This window comes from Stylophora pistillata, chromosome 12, assembly GCF_964205215.1.
Source record: "Stylophora pistillata chromosome 12, jaStyPist1.2, whole genome shotgun sequence".
Taxonomy (NCBI): Eukaryota; Metazoa; Cnidaria; class Anthozoa; order Scleractinia; family Pocilloporidae; genus Stylophora; species Stylophora pistillata.
The window spans coordinates 12,746,435-12,763,954 of NC_142530.1; the positions used below are offsets into that span (position 1 = coordinate 12,746,435).

Below are 17,520 nucleotides of genomic sequence, written 5' to 3' on the forward strand. Positions count from 1 at the left end.
AAGGTCACAGCGACGTGATCATTAATACCACTGATGCCATCAGAGCTCATTAAGTTGTTCACCAGATCTGGATGGCTGGTAACCACTAAGTCAAGCACTGATGCCTGCCTTGTAGGAAAAGACACAAGTTGAGTGAGACCATGATCATCAATAATATTGAGGAATGTCTGAGGACGACCGTTTCAAATGGCAACGGCCGTTTACGACCGTTTCAAATGGCCACTTTAGAGCCATGTAACGCCCAACAGAAGCTGGTAAAGGTAAAAGATAAGCCCTACAAAGATAAGATCTCACATGTGGTTTACGGTATAAAGTGCGGGGATGAGAACTGCAGTGAAACCTATGTTGGAGAGACTAAACAGGGACACAGGGAGCCCATACAATCTGTTTGTGTAGCCGACTGTTGTTTTATTGTGAATGTACCAGATTTACCGTTTGCCTCAGCTATAGTGTTATATTGCTGACTATGTACATAAATCATAATGTAATGCATTAACGACGAACTCAGACTTATTCAAAATCGTTCAAAAAAACATTTTTGAGGCAAAAGGACGACTATACACCACAGGTAAAGTAATTCAACGTTTATTTACCAATGATTTATGTACATAGTCAGCAATATATCACTATGGGTGAGGCAAACGGTAAATCTGGTACATTCACTAGAAAACAACAGTCGCCTACACAAACCACAGGTGGCCCAGGCTCTGTCACAGGCTCTTTCACAGTGGATTATTATAGAGTTTGTATAGTGGTTTATTTGGACTTGCTTTTGAGCTCCATAAATATAAAGTTCTCAAAAAAAGAAACAACAACTTTGATTTTAAATTTACAAGACATGTTTCGACATTCTCATGTCATCTTCAGTTGCAAATGAGCATTTAACGGTTGTACATTTGAATTTATATTAAGGTACGTTACAAAAAACGTGTCAGGGCTTACGTTACATTTGAATGTTAAAAACGCGAAAAATGTAAATAGCGCGCGCTTGACTAGATCAAAATAAATAAATAAATAAAATAATAATAATAAAATAAAAGACCAAGGAACAACATAATTAAAAGGAAAGAGCCTGGACACTAGCAACTGTGGACACTTGTCAACTGTGGCCAATGTTTAGCAAAACAGCAAGCCATTTAGGAAAATATTCCCTCCACTTGTGGGTTGGTATTTATTTCTGACTAATCATTCATATCGTGGGGCTACCCGTTGGGCCTAATTTTGCTAGTGTCCAGGCTGACCTCGTCGTAACGAACTTTTGACTGCACAGGTTTTGATGGACGCGCATTCTAACGGCGTTGAAATGGCGGTCAATTTGAGATTTTCGCTGGGCTGGTTGCTCGACAACCCAGCTTTTGTGGGATTTGTTTTGATGAACTTGAAGGGCAACTATTTGGCTTTTGTGCTGCCAAGTTTCGATTCAAGGGGAAGTATTTAAGTGTGTTTTTCGAGCGATTTTGGCGAGCGTGTGTGAGACGGAGGTTTCTTACCTTCCTTTTTACTTGGTAGCGCTAGGACGTTGAGCTGAAACAGAGCAAAACGGCCTCAAATCGCGACAAGAACGGCACAGAGCACTCTGTATGAAGGTAAGACTTTTATTTCTTTTATTATTTCACACAACTTTATATTTATGGAGCTCAAAAGCAAGTCCAAATAAACCACTATACAAACTCTATAATAATCCACTGTGAAAGAGCCTGTGACAGAGCCTGGGCTACCTGTGCACAAACAGATTGTATGGGCTCCTGTGGTTGTGCATACTCAGTAATTATCTATGCCGCAATCACCCAATAAGCAGGTTGGTTTCCGGACTAAAAGTGTCAATAGTAACTGCTACTGCACAACTCACAGACAAACTTCTCACAGCTATGGACAATGGCATGATTACTGTTTTTGTATTCACAACCTTAAGAATGCCCTAGTATGGTAAACCACCTATTTTGCTATCAAAGTTGTGCAAACTCGGCGTATTGAATGACTCTACGACATATAAATGGACTGTTTCATGTCTTTCCAACCGTTGCCATGTTACTACCTTAATGAAATTTTTTGTTCTCGTAAATGAATATTAACAGGAAGCAGTTGTTGCTACAATAAATTCAATGATTGTTATTTCCATTAAAGTAAAACATTTGCCTTAATGAATGTTCCTCCGATGTAAAAATCGTTATTACTGATCAATCAAAAAACGCTTTTTTATTTTTCAAGCATAATTACACATTCATTGTAATGGCTGATTTGTGGACTCTGATGAAAACTTCTTTTCACGAAAAGCAAGAGGTGTATATCTAACGATTCTACACTGTCATCTAGCATTTCACCTGTCATCGCTCAGACAAAAGCTGACTACAATCTAAGGGTCTGTAAGTTTTTTCATAATGTTGCGTAAACCAGTACTTCCCATAATTTACAAAATACCAGCTTACGATATCGACGAAATCATACGATCTCTTTCCCTATTTAGTTCAAGTAAACACTTGCAGTCACATCAGTTTTTCAACCAAGTGTTGACTGTGAACTATTGAAATCTAACCCTATTCGTGACAACCTTAGTCATTCAATACCGAATACACAGGTGGTAAAGAAGCCCTTCTCGGATTTCTAAAAAACTGCACTTCGCCTCAGTAGGTCGAGTAATGAAAGAATAGTGATAGCACTGATATTACTGGGGATAACAATAACTAGCAGGTTTTAAAAGATAATACAAGTAGAGAGACCAAAAAACAAAACACTTTATTTACCATGACGTATTTACAAAGGGGAATGTTGCCTGTCAATATATTAGATCATAGCCATTGAATTTCTACATAGACGTTGGTCACTTTCGTAAGCTTATTTACTTTCTACTAGAATCACTTAGTTAAAAATTCCCAACAATCAGCCAAGTCTACTGATATCTCTTTATCAACTAAAAATTAAAAATTAAGTACTTGTACTAAATGTATTTTACACAACCACGTAAGCTACAAACACCTCATCTCTTCCAACATGCCACAAATTTGCATCAGATTGTCAAAATACACTAGTTGCTGTCCTGTTCACGGAAATGGAATGCTGACATTCGCACTTACTTCAATTGATCAAGGCTACAATAACACCCGAAACTAGTTACATGCGAGTGCTTTCCTTTGGCACTTCACGTGGCTTTAATAAAAACAAACAACCAGAGGAAACATTCCGTTAGCTAGTTACAAGGAAGCAACAGCCGGCCATCTACTCGGACGCCCTTCAATTAGCAGGGCTCGAGTCCATCAGGGCCCACCAGGAAAATTTAACAGAACATCTGTTTAAATATATTGTTAATGATCCACGTAGTAAGATTACCAGCCTCCTGCCTCCCTCCCTCAGTTTCTATTTCATATGAGCTGAGAAGGAGGAGAAGGTTTGCCACGCCTCTTATAAAGACAAATAGATTTGGAAATTCATTCATTGTTGAGAGTACGAGGGACGCATTTAAGTGATTTTTAAGAGTAGTCGTCCTTGTAATTTTATTATAGTAGTAGTTAAAGATCATTTCTTATTTCTTACTTGTAAAGAGACGAAATTCAGTTTTTTAACTGCAATGTTTTTCTTAATAAATACAGTCAGTCAAAACAATGACTTACTCTCACTAGTGTAGCATTAAGGATTATTTTATAGGCCTAATAACTTGAAGCTAAAGCTCAATGACTTTCTCAGTAGCTTCATTAAATCTCATAAGAATCAGATACTAATAATTTAACTATATATATTAACTTTCTTTTAAAGAATTTGTTAATCAGACTGCTGCATGTCATCCACGTCGTCTGAAATTGCCCAAAATTTCTGCAAGCTTTCTACTCAATAATTAAGTGATATCATTCAAAATAAATTATAAATAAGTTCTTTACACAAAGAAGCAACGAAGCAACGAACTAGAAACCTAAGAGTACTTTCTCTCCCGAAAATTAGATTAAATTTAGCGGTTACTGACAAGCTATTTCTCTTGACTTCTAAAAATTTTGTGTCAAAACATCAGTTAAACAGTGACAATTAATATTGTGACCATAGAGTGAGAGTCTTACCTATATATTTTCAATACTCTGATGTAATATTAGTTCATTGAAGTACACAAGCATCACAAAAAACATGTCAACATCATTATGTGCAATGAACTGTACTGTAAATCATTAGAGACTGTCCAAAAAGAAAAAATTAAGAGGATATTGTAGAAAAAGAGACCGGCAGATCTCTACTGTGCCAACTGCTGTATAAGGTAAGTAACTGCCAACTGAAAAAACATTTCAAGCACCAAAGAGGATTAGCCAATGATAACATTACTGAGACCACACGCATTTTTATACCACTAAACCTATGAAAAACAGGTTTGTAAAGTCCTCTGGAGCTCTAACAAGTTTCTAGGGTTTCAAAGAGAAACTATGTCAAAGAAATGCTTTCAGCTACCAAAAGGGAAACCTTATTGCTATGTTATCAGTGACTACAAGAACTTAAATAATCTGGATAAAAACAAGTTGGAGTTTGGATCTATTACATTTTGAATACAACAAGAAGCAGTGACTGACTCTGGGTAAGTATGTTAGAAAAAGATACTTTGTAAGGTTAATCCTACAAATAACTTTGATGATAAATATTACTTTTCAACAAACTGATTGTTGGGTAATTTGTGAGATCACTCATTTGATTGGTCTCCTTCTTTGCCAGTCATCCAGTACGTGACCATTTTGCCTTTTCCTTTAACCGCTACTAAGCCTCGACATTCAAAGGTGTAACCACGTGTAGAGAGAATGTTATAAACACTTTGTGTAACCTGTAACAATTAAAATAAATTATTTAAATATATAATGAGGAATAATTACAAAATTAATGCTCTACAGAAGTAATGGAAACAGTGCTTTACACTTTACAAGCACTCATAAACGAGAAAACATCATTTACCCAAAAGTGAAATCCCTCCCAAAATGAGTGATTATACCTTTGACCATGTACCATATCATCACTCTGGGTGGTATTTTGAAAATTTTACATAACATGGACAAACAAAGACATCTTTATTAAATTTTGAAAAATTGCAGTCACTGGTTGTCACATTTTTACCATCTCTATGAGGCAAAAAACAAACAAATAAATAAATGAATAACCATTCAGAAAAAAAAAATTTAAACTTAACATAGACCAAACTTTCACTTCACAACATTTCCATTGAAAAAGGGGCTTCAAAAGTTCCACTCAGGAAATTTTAAACCAAGTTGACTGCATTTGGAAAAGGCAGCCCTAGACATCCACTTCAACTGCTTTGGGATGTAAGTTGGTGGACATACAGTATCACAAACAATACCCTTGTGTATGCTCTATTTATTTTGGCACGAAACACCCATTAGGGAAAGAACAAAGTTGTTGGATCTCCCTCTGTGAAGTTAATTGGAAAGGTTGATAGGATGAAAGCACAACAATTATGACACTGCAAGACTTCACATAGTGTAAATGTTGCTGAGATGGTGTCAATTGTCAACAGTCCATGAATTTAGAGTTAACTTACTCAGGCACATTTACAAGGTAACGAATTTATGAGATTGCAATGGCTAATTGTTCCTCAACAAGATGCTAAAAGTTGAAAGAAAAGAAAAGGAAAAAAAAAAAACACTTCTGATACATAATGACCAATTAAAATTTTATGAATTTGTGAAGTATATTTCTATGGCAAATAAAAATTACAAAATTGGATCAAAGTATTGATTTCAGTAGAACCAGATTTACACAAGAGTAAGTGTGGTATCCAGTCAAGTCGCCGACGGTTCAACTCGCCAACGCCAACTCGCCGACGTATAAAATCGAGTAGAGACGTCGGCGAGTTGGTCCTCAATCCAGTACGACTTATTAGAAGTTAAACATGTAGAAAAGTAAACGATCATTAGTTAAAAAAAAACATTCTTTTTCTTCCTACAAAGTTTAGAAGGATCTCAACGCGAATAAAGCATGAACATCGCCAATAAGTATAGCAGCTTCAGACGCGAATAAAGCATAAACATCGCCAATTAGTATAGCAGCTTCAGACGCGAACGAGTTATTTATTGTGACAACAACACCGTAAAGACTTATCATGTCAATCGGTCAGATTTTTTCAGAAAACTTGGCTTTCAAGACAAAAGCTTTAGTAAAAAGCAATTCTTTTTATTTCCGAAAAAGTTTATAACAGTCTCAAGGCTAACAAAGCAAAACGCCAATGAGTTGTTGTGGACAACAGCGCCGTAAAGCCTCATCATGACGATCGGTTAGATTTTTTTGAGGAAACTTAGCTTTCTAGACAAGATCTTTAGTCAAATGCAATTCTTTTTATGTCCAACAAAGTTTTTAAGGATTTCATGGCGAGCAAAGAAAGGTAAACATCACCAATGACTATAACAGCTTCAGACGCGAAAAAGTGAGTGTGACAACAACACCGTAAGGACTCAACATGTCGATCGGTCAGATTTCTTAAAGAAAACTTAGCTTTCTAGTCGAGACCTTTTTTAAAAAACAATTCTTTTCATTTCTAAGGAAGTTTTTAAGGATTTCAACGCGAATTAAACAAGATAAACATCGACAATGACTGTAAAAGCTTCAGACGCGAACGAGTGGTAACCAGTCGAGTCACCCGAAAGTGATCTCGCTTGAAGTCATATTGCCCGAAACTCATAGTCATGTTGCTCGATATTTTGAGTCACATCGCCTGAACTTTTATCGAGTGTTTAAACTTGAAGTAAAGTAACATCTTAAGTAGATCGTAAGGAATAAACACGTAAAATGTTGACTCGTAAACTGTTTTGGCCCGCTAACCTACAAAAGACTTTTGAGAGGGGAGCAGGGTTGACGAAGTGGTGAGAGCGCTCGCCTTCCACCAATGTGTCCCGGGTTCGATTCCCGGACCCGGTGTCATAAGTGGATTGAGTTTGTTGGTCCTCTACTTTGCTCCGAGAGGTTTTTCTCCGGGTACTCCGGTTTTCCCCTCTCCTCAAAAACCATCATCTTGAATTTATTTAATTTAGAGTTTATTTAGATTTACACGACCCCACAAGCTGTTCAGCTCTAAACATTATCGTGTCTAATAAAGGTATCATTATTATTATTATTATTATTATTATTATTATTATTATTATTATTATTATTATTAAAGACTTAAATACCACGTAGTAATTGCTGTGGTTGTCACGCAATAGTATAGCTAGTTCGCGTCTACTGCTTTTTTCGGTCATTGGCGATGTTCACTTTGCTTTATTCGCCTCGAGATCGTTTTAAACTCTGTAGCAAATAGCAAATGAAAACAATTATTTTTCACTAAAGATCTTGTCTAGCAAGCCAATTTCTCTTTAAAAATCTGACTGATTGACAGGATGAGTATTTACCATAGTTAGTAGAGGGGGACCCCTCTACTAACTATGGTATTTACAGTGTTGTTGTCACACTTACTCGTTCGCGTCTGAAGCTTTTATAGTCGTTACCGATGTTTATCTTGTTTTATTCACCATGAGTTGCTTATAAACTTCGTTGGAAATAAAAATGATTGTTTTCTAGTAAAGATCTTAAGCAGAGTTTTCTTTAAAAAATCTGACCGATTGACATGATGAGTCTTTGGGGTGTTGTTGACACACAATAAATTATATTTATTGTGTGACAACAACACCGTAAAGACTCATCATGTCAGTCGGTCAGATTTTTTTTCAGAAAACTTGGCTTTCTAGACAAGATCTTTAGTAAAAAGCAATTCTTTTTATTAAAAACAAAATTAAGAAGGATCTCAAGGCGAATAAAGCAAGAGAAACATCGCCAATTACTATAACAACTTCAAACGAGAACGAGTTGTTGTGCACGACACTAAAGACTCATCATGTCAATCGGTCAGATTTTTTAACAAAACTTAGCTTTCTAGACAAGATCTTTAGTAGAATGCAATTCTTTTTGTGTCCAATAAAGTTTTTAAGCATCTTATGGCGAACAAAGAAAGATAAACAACGACGCGAACGAGTTATAACACGTAATAAGTTGTACTGGACTGAGGACCAACTCGCCGACGTCTCTACTCCATTTTATACGTCGGCGAGTTGGGGTTAGAGAGTTGAACCGTCGGCGACTTGACCGTAATTCGTAAGTGTAGCAGACCTGTATATGCTTAGGCTTGCCAGTGCTGTACATACGGCTAGCCACATTCACTGTATCACCCCAGATGTCATACTGGGGCTTGTGGGCGCCAATCACTCCAGCCACAACAGGACCAAAATTTAAACCTTGGAAAGCGAGAAGACAAAAACAAAAGTTCATGTGGTATAGACTTATCGGAAGGTCTAGCCATTTCAATTCAGTAAATTGTGACTGTAAAAGTAATAACAAAGGTGGGAATAGCAGAAACTGTAGGAATGGTAGTGATTATCGAAACAGTAGAAAAAGAGATAAAAGTATAGAAATAATCGAATCTGTAAGAACTGCTCTTAGTTCCAATCTTGGAACTTTTCGCAAGTGACATCAACTACAGTTATTACACTGGGAATGACTGCAATAAAGTATTTTAATAGACACAAGGAAAAATGTCAGCTTATAAGGAAGACATTCTCATCAATCTAGCTGTCAGGAAAACAATTCCATCACATTTATTTTGTGACCACTTTCTGGGAGAGATCTTTACTTGGACAATTTCAAACAATTTCAAACAATTTCAAAAGCAACTCGATTTAAATTTGTCTCCTAACCATATCATATCATACCTGGTGTCAGCAATGAATGTTAATATAACTACTACTGTTGTGTAGTTTGCATCTTGAGACTTTGTAACTTAACACTTTCATGTCTTCAGTATATATATCTTACTAACCAAGCGCGAGGGCCGTACTGGGAGAATATCGGCCCGAGGTCTTGACAGTACGGACCGAGCGCAGCTCGGTCCGTACAAAAAAGACCGAGGGCCGATATTCTTCCAGTACGGTCCCGAGCAAGCTTGGTTAATAAGAGATTTATTACACGACTGAAGTTCAAAGGGACAAAAGTGCGGTATCATTCGGGACCATTCGGGACAGTGCCCAGTCCAATACTAAGAGAATATTGACCGGCAATAGAGCATTTTGGTTGGTTGATTTTAGTTATTGGCCCTCTGACTTCCCGAGTCGTGTAATAAAAATTTTAACTTAACAGTTAGATTTAAAAAAGTAAATCAAGCCAGAGATCTGAACATGTAACCGATAAAGATAACTATCATGCATTAATCACCACTACCTTTAAGTGCATATGACACGAAATTTTTTTCTCTTGTTTCTTGTAGTTGAATATCTACAGGAAACGTTTTGAAGCTTCAAAAGTGCTGGAAAAATGTAAAAAGCATTTTCTTTGCTTTCAAAATACGCGCAATTTGCCTTCAAATTTGTCCCGAAGACGGGGACCTATCACCGTCAAAGTTATTCATGACGTCACATTGTATACCTTTGCTACGAAGGTCTGTTGTTGCTAAGAGGATTCAGCAGTACTTCGTAGTAGACAGATAGTGCATTGAAAGGTAAAGATGTCCAGTGATTCTAATGATTCCTTTGAGTCCAACTCTTCTGAAAGTTCCATTGAGGTACACAATGTGACAACACGTTACGATATCACATGCGATTTTGGCCGCGTGATGACCGGGACAAATTTGAAGGCAAATTGCGCGTATTAATTGAAAGCAAAAAGAATGCTTTTTAGACTTTTCCAGCACTTTTAAGGCTTCGAAACGTTTTCTATAGATATCCAACTACAAGAAACAAGAGAAAAAAATTCGTGTCATATGCACTTTAAGAGGGGAGAAAAAAGAAAATGGATTACTATTTAATCTTCAAGAAGGTAATTCTTTTAAAATTAACAGTAGGGCAACTTTGAACTTACCAATTTTCATCTTGAAGTCATTGAAGGAATGTAAATTTATGTCAGCTAGTTTCTTTTTCATTGCCATGGCAAAGTCAGCCATTGTTACTATGTGACTTAGGGTTGCCAGTTTCTCCTGTAAGAACAAGATGAAAAAGGTCTCAGTATTTCTTGGAAAACAACATCAACATTAATGATTGATTGCACCCGATCTACTGTGCTGCGAACATAATCACCTTAGTGACAAGACCTTTCTTGATTATTATCTATTTCTCACAACCTATTATTTTATTGAAATGCAGTATTCTTATCCTCAGACAAGCTAATTTCATTCCATCCTTCCTTCCAAAACAGTGTTGTGTCTTTTATAGTCTACACTAAAACTACATCTTACTGTGGGGAGGGGTATAACAAGAGAAAATGTTGGGTAAAGAGGAATTAAAATTTTTTTTTCTTCTTTCAAGATTCTAGTGTTCTACAACTGTTATTTAAACTACTTTTGTAGCTTACTGTGGTTCTGATCCTGCCTGGAGACCATGATTTAATCAAGGTGTTATGAAGGATCCTTAAATATTGGGAGAGTTTGTTATAATGTGCAAGAACTTTGTAATTAAAGTCATTTCCCAAGAAAATAACCTGTGAATTTGGATAAAATTTATAAATCGGTGCTTATTTCAAACCGTCTGAAAACCATCAAACCATCCATTTGCAATATGTATTTTTCTATTTAAAGTAAGTTGAGGTGAACATATGGAGATTTACTGTTGATATCAGAGCAAAAGAGGAAAAAGAGGACTAATTCAATGATAAAAAAAGAACTTCAAAAAGCATGATAACAGGTTACAAGTCTCTATAACCAGCTGATTAAGTTCTAGGACTTGGTATTTTGGCTTCCTTAGATACTTCAAGTATTCTTTCAGTCATGCAGAAAAGACACAACTTGTTTTCCATGGCAATTTTTCGTTTGACTCCATTTGAATTTTTCCAGTTATTTACAACTTGAAAGAGAGATATATCATGGAATGTAAAACTGATAGTTAGCCCAATGGATAGAGCGCTGGGCTGTTGTGCGGGAGGTCCGAGGGTTTGAGCCCCGGCCGGACCAACACTCAAGGTCTTAAAATAATTGAGAAGAAATTGCTACCTTTCTATAACATCAAGAAATGGTTAGATATTCTAGTCTTCTCGGATAGGGACGAATAAATGGAGGTCCCATCTCCTGAAGGGTTGGGGTAGGAGACGTTAATTTCCCACACACGAGATTATCACGAGGGAGGGATGTCCTCCCCTGGGGTGGGATGGTGGGTTTGTATCGTTGTGAAGGCCGTAAGTTAGACAACTCATTGGGTTAATTACGTCACCTTCGTTAAATAAAGAATATTGTATTCTATTGTAATTGTTATGCTGTTGTCTGAAGGTTCAAGGACGTTGTTGTTTCTAATCAGGATAGTCACAGCCTCTTACATCTAGGTTCAGTGGAACCTTGATTTAACGAACCTCTATATAACGAAGTCCTCGGTATAATTAACAATACTTCAGTTTCAGCCTGGCTAAAGTTACAGTAAAATGTATGCATATAGCAAAATGTATACGTTACATGTAAAATGTATGCCACTGAAAACGTGGTTCTGAAAGAAGCTGAGATAAACCAAACACATAACTTTTATTCAATTCATGAAATTTTAAAACTGATTTGACTTCTTTTTTTTTTTTTTTAAGGCAACAATTGGGTAATTTCTACAGCTGAGGCATGCTCAGGTTGTGGAACCCATTTCCTCTGGCAGATTTCCCCAGTCCCTTGGCACTTCGTTAAATCAAGGTTCCACCAGACAAATTGCTGACAGATTAAGCATACAGCAGTACCTAATCCTGTTGTTCTTATTCCCAATACTAACCTGAGATTCAGGTTTAATTCCAGCAGCAGCCATGTATGTTTCACCAATTGTTTTAATCTTCTCTATGCACTGAAAGCGTGGTTCTGAAAGAAGCTGAGATAAAGCAAACATAACTTTTATTCAATTCATGAAATTTCAATATTGATTTATAACATAACCAAAGTAAAGCGCGCGCTCTGATTGGTCAATTTAGCGTCCCCCATTTGCCCATGGGTGTACGCTGCTGACGTGAGCAAATGCAAAGACTATTTTTACGCGCGCGCTTGTTTTCTCTGATCGCGTAAGATTTGTTAAATAAAAGGGAACTCTTTAGTTACAATGTATCAATGTTATGTTATGTTATAAAACAAATGGTAAACGCCACAGCGTACACTATTGAGTTACGGATACACTTGGGAGGTTTGCTAAGCACTCAAGAAGCTAGAGTCGCTCTCGGCTGTCGCCTCGAGCGACTCTTACGCTTCTTTCGTGCTTCGCAACCTCCCAAGTGCATCCATAACTCAATAGTGTACGCTGTGGTGTTTACCATTTGTTAATTGACTTCTTTTTTTTTTAAGGCAAAAATTGGGTAATTTCTACGGCTGAGGCATGCTCAGGTTATGGAACCCATTTCCTCTGGTAGATGCCATGCCTGCCAGGGTGAGAATTTACTGAGAGTTAGATGGAGCTTTGAAACCAGAACCTGGTAAATCAGCACAACTGTCAATTTCTTGACATCAAAGACTCACCTCATCAAAATCCACCAGTATCTCATTAAGAAGACGTAAACACTCAACTCCTTCGCCATTGGCATCCAGCTCAGTGTAGAAGTCAGAAAAATTACAGATACTAGAAAACATGACGATGACCTTATCACAAGACTGGTAATAAAGTTCCTGAAATCAACCAGAAACAAAATGTTAATTTGATTTAGAATAGTAGCGAGATGCTTACTGGTACAAACTGGTATAACTGGTGGCTGGTACAAAGAACACATAACATATACTGTACAGGAAAGCATTGGTTTCAATCAAATATGGCACAAATTGGTTGTTTGAAAAGCCTGAAGAGCCTCTTGTTCCTTGCAATTTCATGGCTCCAAATGATAATTTTGAAGTATGTAACTCTTGCAGTTGCATTTTCCTGCAATTCAAGGTCTATTTTTATTCACATTGTTCTGTTGATGATGTGGTTCAAATTTTACCTTGGTTTAATTAAAATTTTAATCGAGATTATTTCTTTAAAATTATATATATATTTTTTGAAGCTGGTTTCAACCAAGATAAAGAGAATTACAAGTAAGCCACTGAAATATCTTCAGTGCTCCGAGCAGCAACTATTTCAGTCTCAGTGCTCCAAGCCGCAAATATTTTGGTCAACTAAACATTCGACAAAAGTCATCAATTGGTGACCAACAGATGTATAAAAAAAGGAAGAGAAAAACATCAAGCACATGCTGGTATCCCCTGTCTTTCTCTTTATCTCTCAAGTTGATCAAGTTAAACTGATTTTGTCAAGATAAACTTCATTTTCAAGTCTAACCATCAGCTTTGCAGTCAGAAGTAGGATGACTAAACACCAAGTGATTCATGATGTTATTTACAATATTTCAGATCACTTCAAACAAGAGATGTTTCTCAGCTGAGCAATAAACCAAAATTGTATTAAACATGATTTCTTACTTTAAGTAAATTGCTTTTGCTTCCAGACATCTGAGTATCTTATTCACTCTATCTTGACCATTATTAATTGGTAAGGGAGTAATGAATCAAAGTGTTGTGATCGTTTTGTGTGGCTAATCAAATACCTCATATAGTGCAACATGTTATTTTTCTCCTATCAAAGTGAGTTATTTCTTGTTTTGCTTTTGTTTTAAGACCATTTTACAATTGAGGGTCACCAAAGAAAAAATTTTGGTTGCCAAAAAATACACAAGTTACAGAAAACATACAATACTCTAACAAGTTCATTATTTATTGTCCATGATCATATGACAATAAAAAAAATTATATGTTACATTTGGTATTCCTGATAATAGGAAAAAAAATTCAGAATTCAAGAAAAAACTTACATCATTTTTTTTGGCTTGCTGTGCAAGGAAATGTTGTGCAACATGGTCAGGGAGGATATTATACAGCAATTTCTTATTGTACTCTCTCAGTTTTTCCATTTCTTCCCTTTCCTCTGTGGCCTGCAAATACAAAACATGTTTTTTTGAACAATTCAAACAAAAAAATTAATTTGAATCATTACAAATGTAGGCTGTAGAATGCGTCAATATGAAAGTGATTTTTAGATGACTTTAGTCATTAGGTTCATAATTATCATGAATACCATAAAACCTGTAATTCACCTGAAGTTTCCATAAAAAGTCCAGTCTAGATATTTCTTCATGCTGTTGGTAAAAAAAAAAGAAACAAGCAAACCAACAAAAAATTATTGTAATTAACCTCAAATGGTACTATTAATCTAAGCTAAAAAAAGGGGGCAGAAGCATGAAAAAAGGAGAAAAAAACAAGAAAAGAAATTCAACTTATTGTTTCCTCACCAAGTATCCATGTGCAGTTAAAGCTATTGTCAACATCACAACAATAACTATGGAGAGATCAATCCATTTGATATATCCATCTGGTAACAACCTAAAATTAAAAGACAGAACAGTAGTGGGGGGAAACTCTTTGCTGGAACATGGTGAGATGGCCTTAAGTTGTGTGGTGTCCCTACATGCAGCTTATGTCAGAGTTCTGTGTTATGGTATGACAGAGATACCAACTTGAAGTCTGAAATATGGCAGTCTGAAGGATCATGCCTGCTTTTAACTTTTCCATTCTCACAACAGAAGTGCATTTAAATACAAATCTGCTGTCATCAAGTGAAACATCCTAAAATTTGGGGAATGCTACAGTGTATCAGCAATATGTCTCACTGACCATTAAAAAACACTTTTAATAGAAAAACTGAGGGCAAAAATATGCCATTATTTGTTTAGATATTTTGAGATTGAAGTTGTGGGAATTTGGCAACCCTATGCAGCATGGTGTCATTCCTTTCTGTCTTTCAGGGAAGGTGTTCTCAGAATTGGTCACCTAGTCATCTTCCTGTTTCACTGATGTATATCTTTTTGCAATAAGTTCAAGTTATGCAATAGATGACATTGGTGGAGGTGCATGTGAAGTGATCAGTAATCTTAATTGATCGTTTGGGACGCAAAACAATCCACAGAGAAAACCATAGTGTCTCTCAGATGCCGCAATCAACATTAATTAACTAAGGAACTTCATGTTGTACTCACCAACAATAATGGATCATATCATGATTGTTGAAAAGATTCATAAAGACAACTCTAATCAAGACTATAAAGATAGTAGACATGGCTGCCAACATTGAAAACTTGTGCACTGTACTAAGCTGCAGGAAAACAGCACAGCCTATCATCACTAGCATCACACTGAAAGTGAAGTACTGAAAAAAAAAACAATAAACAAAACAAAAAAAAAATTAAGAGAATTGAGAGAGAACACAATTCACTGATCAAATCATACTACCCCCTGATGCATTATGGATGTATTATACTTATATTTAATATTCATCTTCAATTAAGAAGTTCCTTTGACACACAATTTGACAAAATTAAAAAAATTTTAACCTCTCGAAGGTTATTCCAAGTTAAAAGAAAACTTTCTCTCAATTTCAATATCAATTTTCACTTCAACACTTTTACAGTCCTATGAAAATAATACTTCGTGGGCAATTAAACGTTTTTTTAAGAATTGAGGTTTTAAAATAGCTTATCTTAGACATCATACTTGGCGATGTGAGCTATTTTGTCTTTCTTACCTGAGGGTAGTCACAGAATGCTGTATCAGGATGAAGCCAAACGTAAGATGAATGAGATTCACTACAATTAAGTGTTTCTGCATTCAGTTTTCTCTCCAAGTCACAGCCAAACTGAAGAAGAACATCACAGACATTAGAATATGCACTTACTGAGTGGGAGGGCAGAAGGGAAAATATTTGGCTTGAGGTCATGACCTCTGGACCAAGCACAGCCAGGTCTGAGCCTCTTGACTGAGAGCCAAATATTCTTCCAACTGCCCCAACCAAGCTCAATCAATACATAATTTATAAATGTTGAAAATTTCAACCTAAATAGGACATAGTAGAAGGGCACACACAGCCATGCAAGCTCTAAAAAAGAATTCTGGAATTATAACTTTTCCTTTATTTTTGCTAGTCAGAACAAGAAACTCCCAATTCCTTGGAAAATGCGACTTTTTTTTCTCTCATTTCTGTTTTCCTTTGAATCAAAGCAAAAGTAAGGGCAGAAGAGCCAGACAGATTTTTTCTGGACCAGCTCACATCAACTGTGGTGCTGCATCAGTGGGGGTAACAAGGTAATTTGGTAACAAGGTAATTTCAACTAAGTTGAAATTGTAAATTGACCACTGTAAAGAGTTAAAAAGCTGACATATTGAGGGTTAGCCCTTCATCAGAGCGGATGGAGGAATTGTGGGTTGTGTGTTGTGTGTTGTGGGTTGTGTATATGCAGAAAGTGGAGCTATGCTATTGGTGGGAGCACAGCGACGAGAAAATCACGAATAAATTAGTAGAATGAAAACCATTCGTTGATACCTGCACCCATCTCATGTGAAGAATTCCATTCCCTTTTCTAGTTTCTAAGACTTTGCCATTTATGTAGTGATGATTCTTAATTCTTTCACAAATCAAAGTCTCTGCCAGTTTTTCAAAAAATGTGGTTACCCTGTTTCTGTCGTTCAAGCGGGTCACCACTGCGCCCAACTTGTTGATCAACAGTCAGCACTACAAATGTCACAGAAAGAAAAATTCCGACCGCATTCCATTTACTCTCACACTTCACCCTCACAACCACTCAGTTAAATCCATTATTCTTAAAAACTTTAAATTACTTCAAAACGATCCAGAGACTGGCATTATCTTTCCTCAACCTCCACTCATTTCATTCAAACGCAAAAAAACATAGGCATTTTTATGGTTAGAGGTTCATTACAAACTAATGACCAACCCAGTACTTTTAAATGCACTCACGCACGATGCAAAACTTGTCCTTTCATTCACAACGCTGAAAAAATATCAGGACCCAAATGATCCATTAAGATCCCTGATCAGTTCACGTGCATCTCACCCAACGTCACCTATTGCATAACTTGCACTTATTGCAAAAAGATATACATCAGTGAAACAGGAAGACGACTAAGTGATCGATTCCAAGAACACTTTCACGACATAGAAAGGAATGACAAGGACGCATCAAAACCAGTCACTAGACACTTTAATCTACTTAATCATTCTAAGCAACATATGGCAATCTGCAGTCTTTCCTTACATTTAGGTAGCTCGGAAAGCCGCAAAACTCTTGAACAAAAGTTTATCTTTCAAATCGGCACTCTTAATCCCACAGGTATCAATGAACGCTTTTCATGCTACTAATTTATTTGTGTTTTTCTCGCCACCGTATTCCCACCAATAGTGTAGCTCCACTTTCTGCTTATAAACCCACACACAACCCACAATTCCTCCATTCGCTCTGACGAAGGGCTAACGCTCGAAACATCAGCTTTTTAACTCTTTATCGTGGCCAATTTACAATTTCAACTTAGTTGATATTACCAAATTAGCTTTTACAATGGTTTTCTAAAAAAATGCATGAATGGGGCCGCGCAGGTCATGTGATAATTCATTTCATCTTATCTGTTGCTGTGATGAAACCATGCAAAACCTACCACTGCTGTTAAGTCTTCAAAGTTAGGTGTCTATCTAACCACACCAATTTCAT

At 36.6% G+C, this 17,520-nt stretch overlaps 1 protein-coding gene across 5 annotated transcripts in view; it reads right to left on the reverse strand.

The window, feature by feature from the left end:
- Positions 1-2,714: 2,714 nt before the first annotated feature.
- Positions 2,715-17,520, reverse strand: part of LOC111343062 (adenylate cyclase type 5) — a 57,987-nt gene continuing 43,181 nt past the window's right edge. For 4 of the 5 annotated variants that reach the window (XM_088740298.1, XM_088740297.1, XM_088740294.1 and 1 more), the window contains 10 exons: positions 15,543-15,653; positions 14,998-15,167; positions 14,254-14,344; positions 14,059-14,100; positions 13,777-13,896; positions 12,455-12,601; positions 11,727-11,819; positions 9,853-9,967; positions 8,113-8,237; positions 2,715-4,786 (listed from right to left, as the gene is read on the reverse strand). In XM_088740298.1, the coding sequence (XP_088596424.1) occupies positions 4,649-4,786; positions 8,113-8,237; positions 9,853-9,967; positions 11,727-11,819; positions 12,455-12,601; positions 13,777-13,896; positions 14,059-14,100; positions 14,254-14,344; positions 14,998-15,167; positions 15,543-15,653 (1,152 nt within the window). In that variant the 3' untranslated portion in view covers positions 2,715-4,648. The remainder of the gene's footprint in view (positions 4,787-8,112; positions 8,238-9,852; positions 9,968-11,726; positions 11,820-12,454; positions 12,602-13,776; positions 13,897-14,058; positions 14,101-14,253; positions 14,345-14,997; positions 15,168-15,542; positions 15,654-17,520) is intronic. The other variant, XM_088740295.1, reaches the window with a different exon arrangement.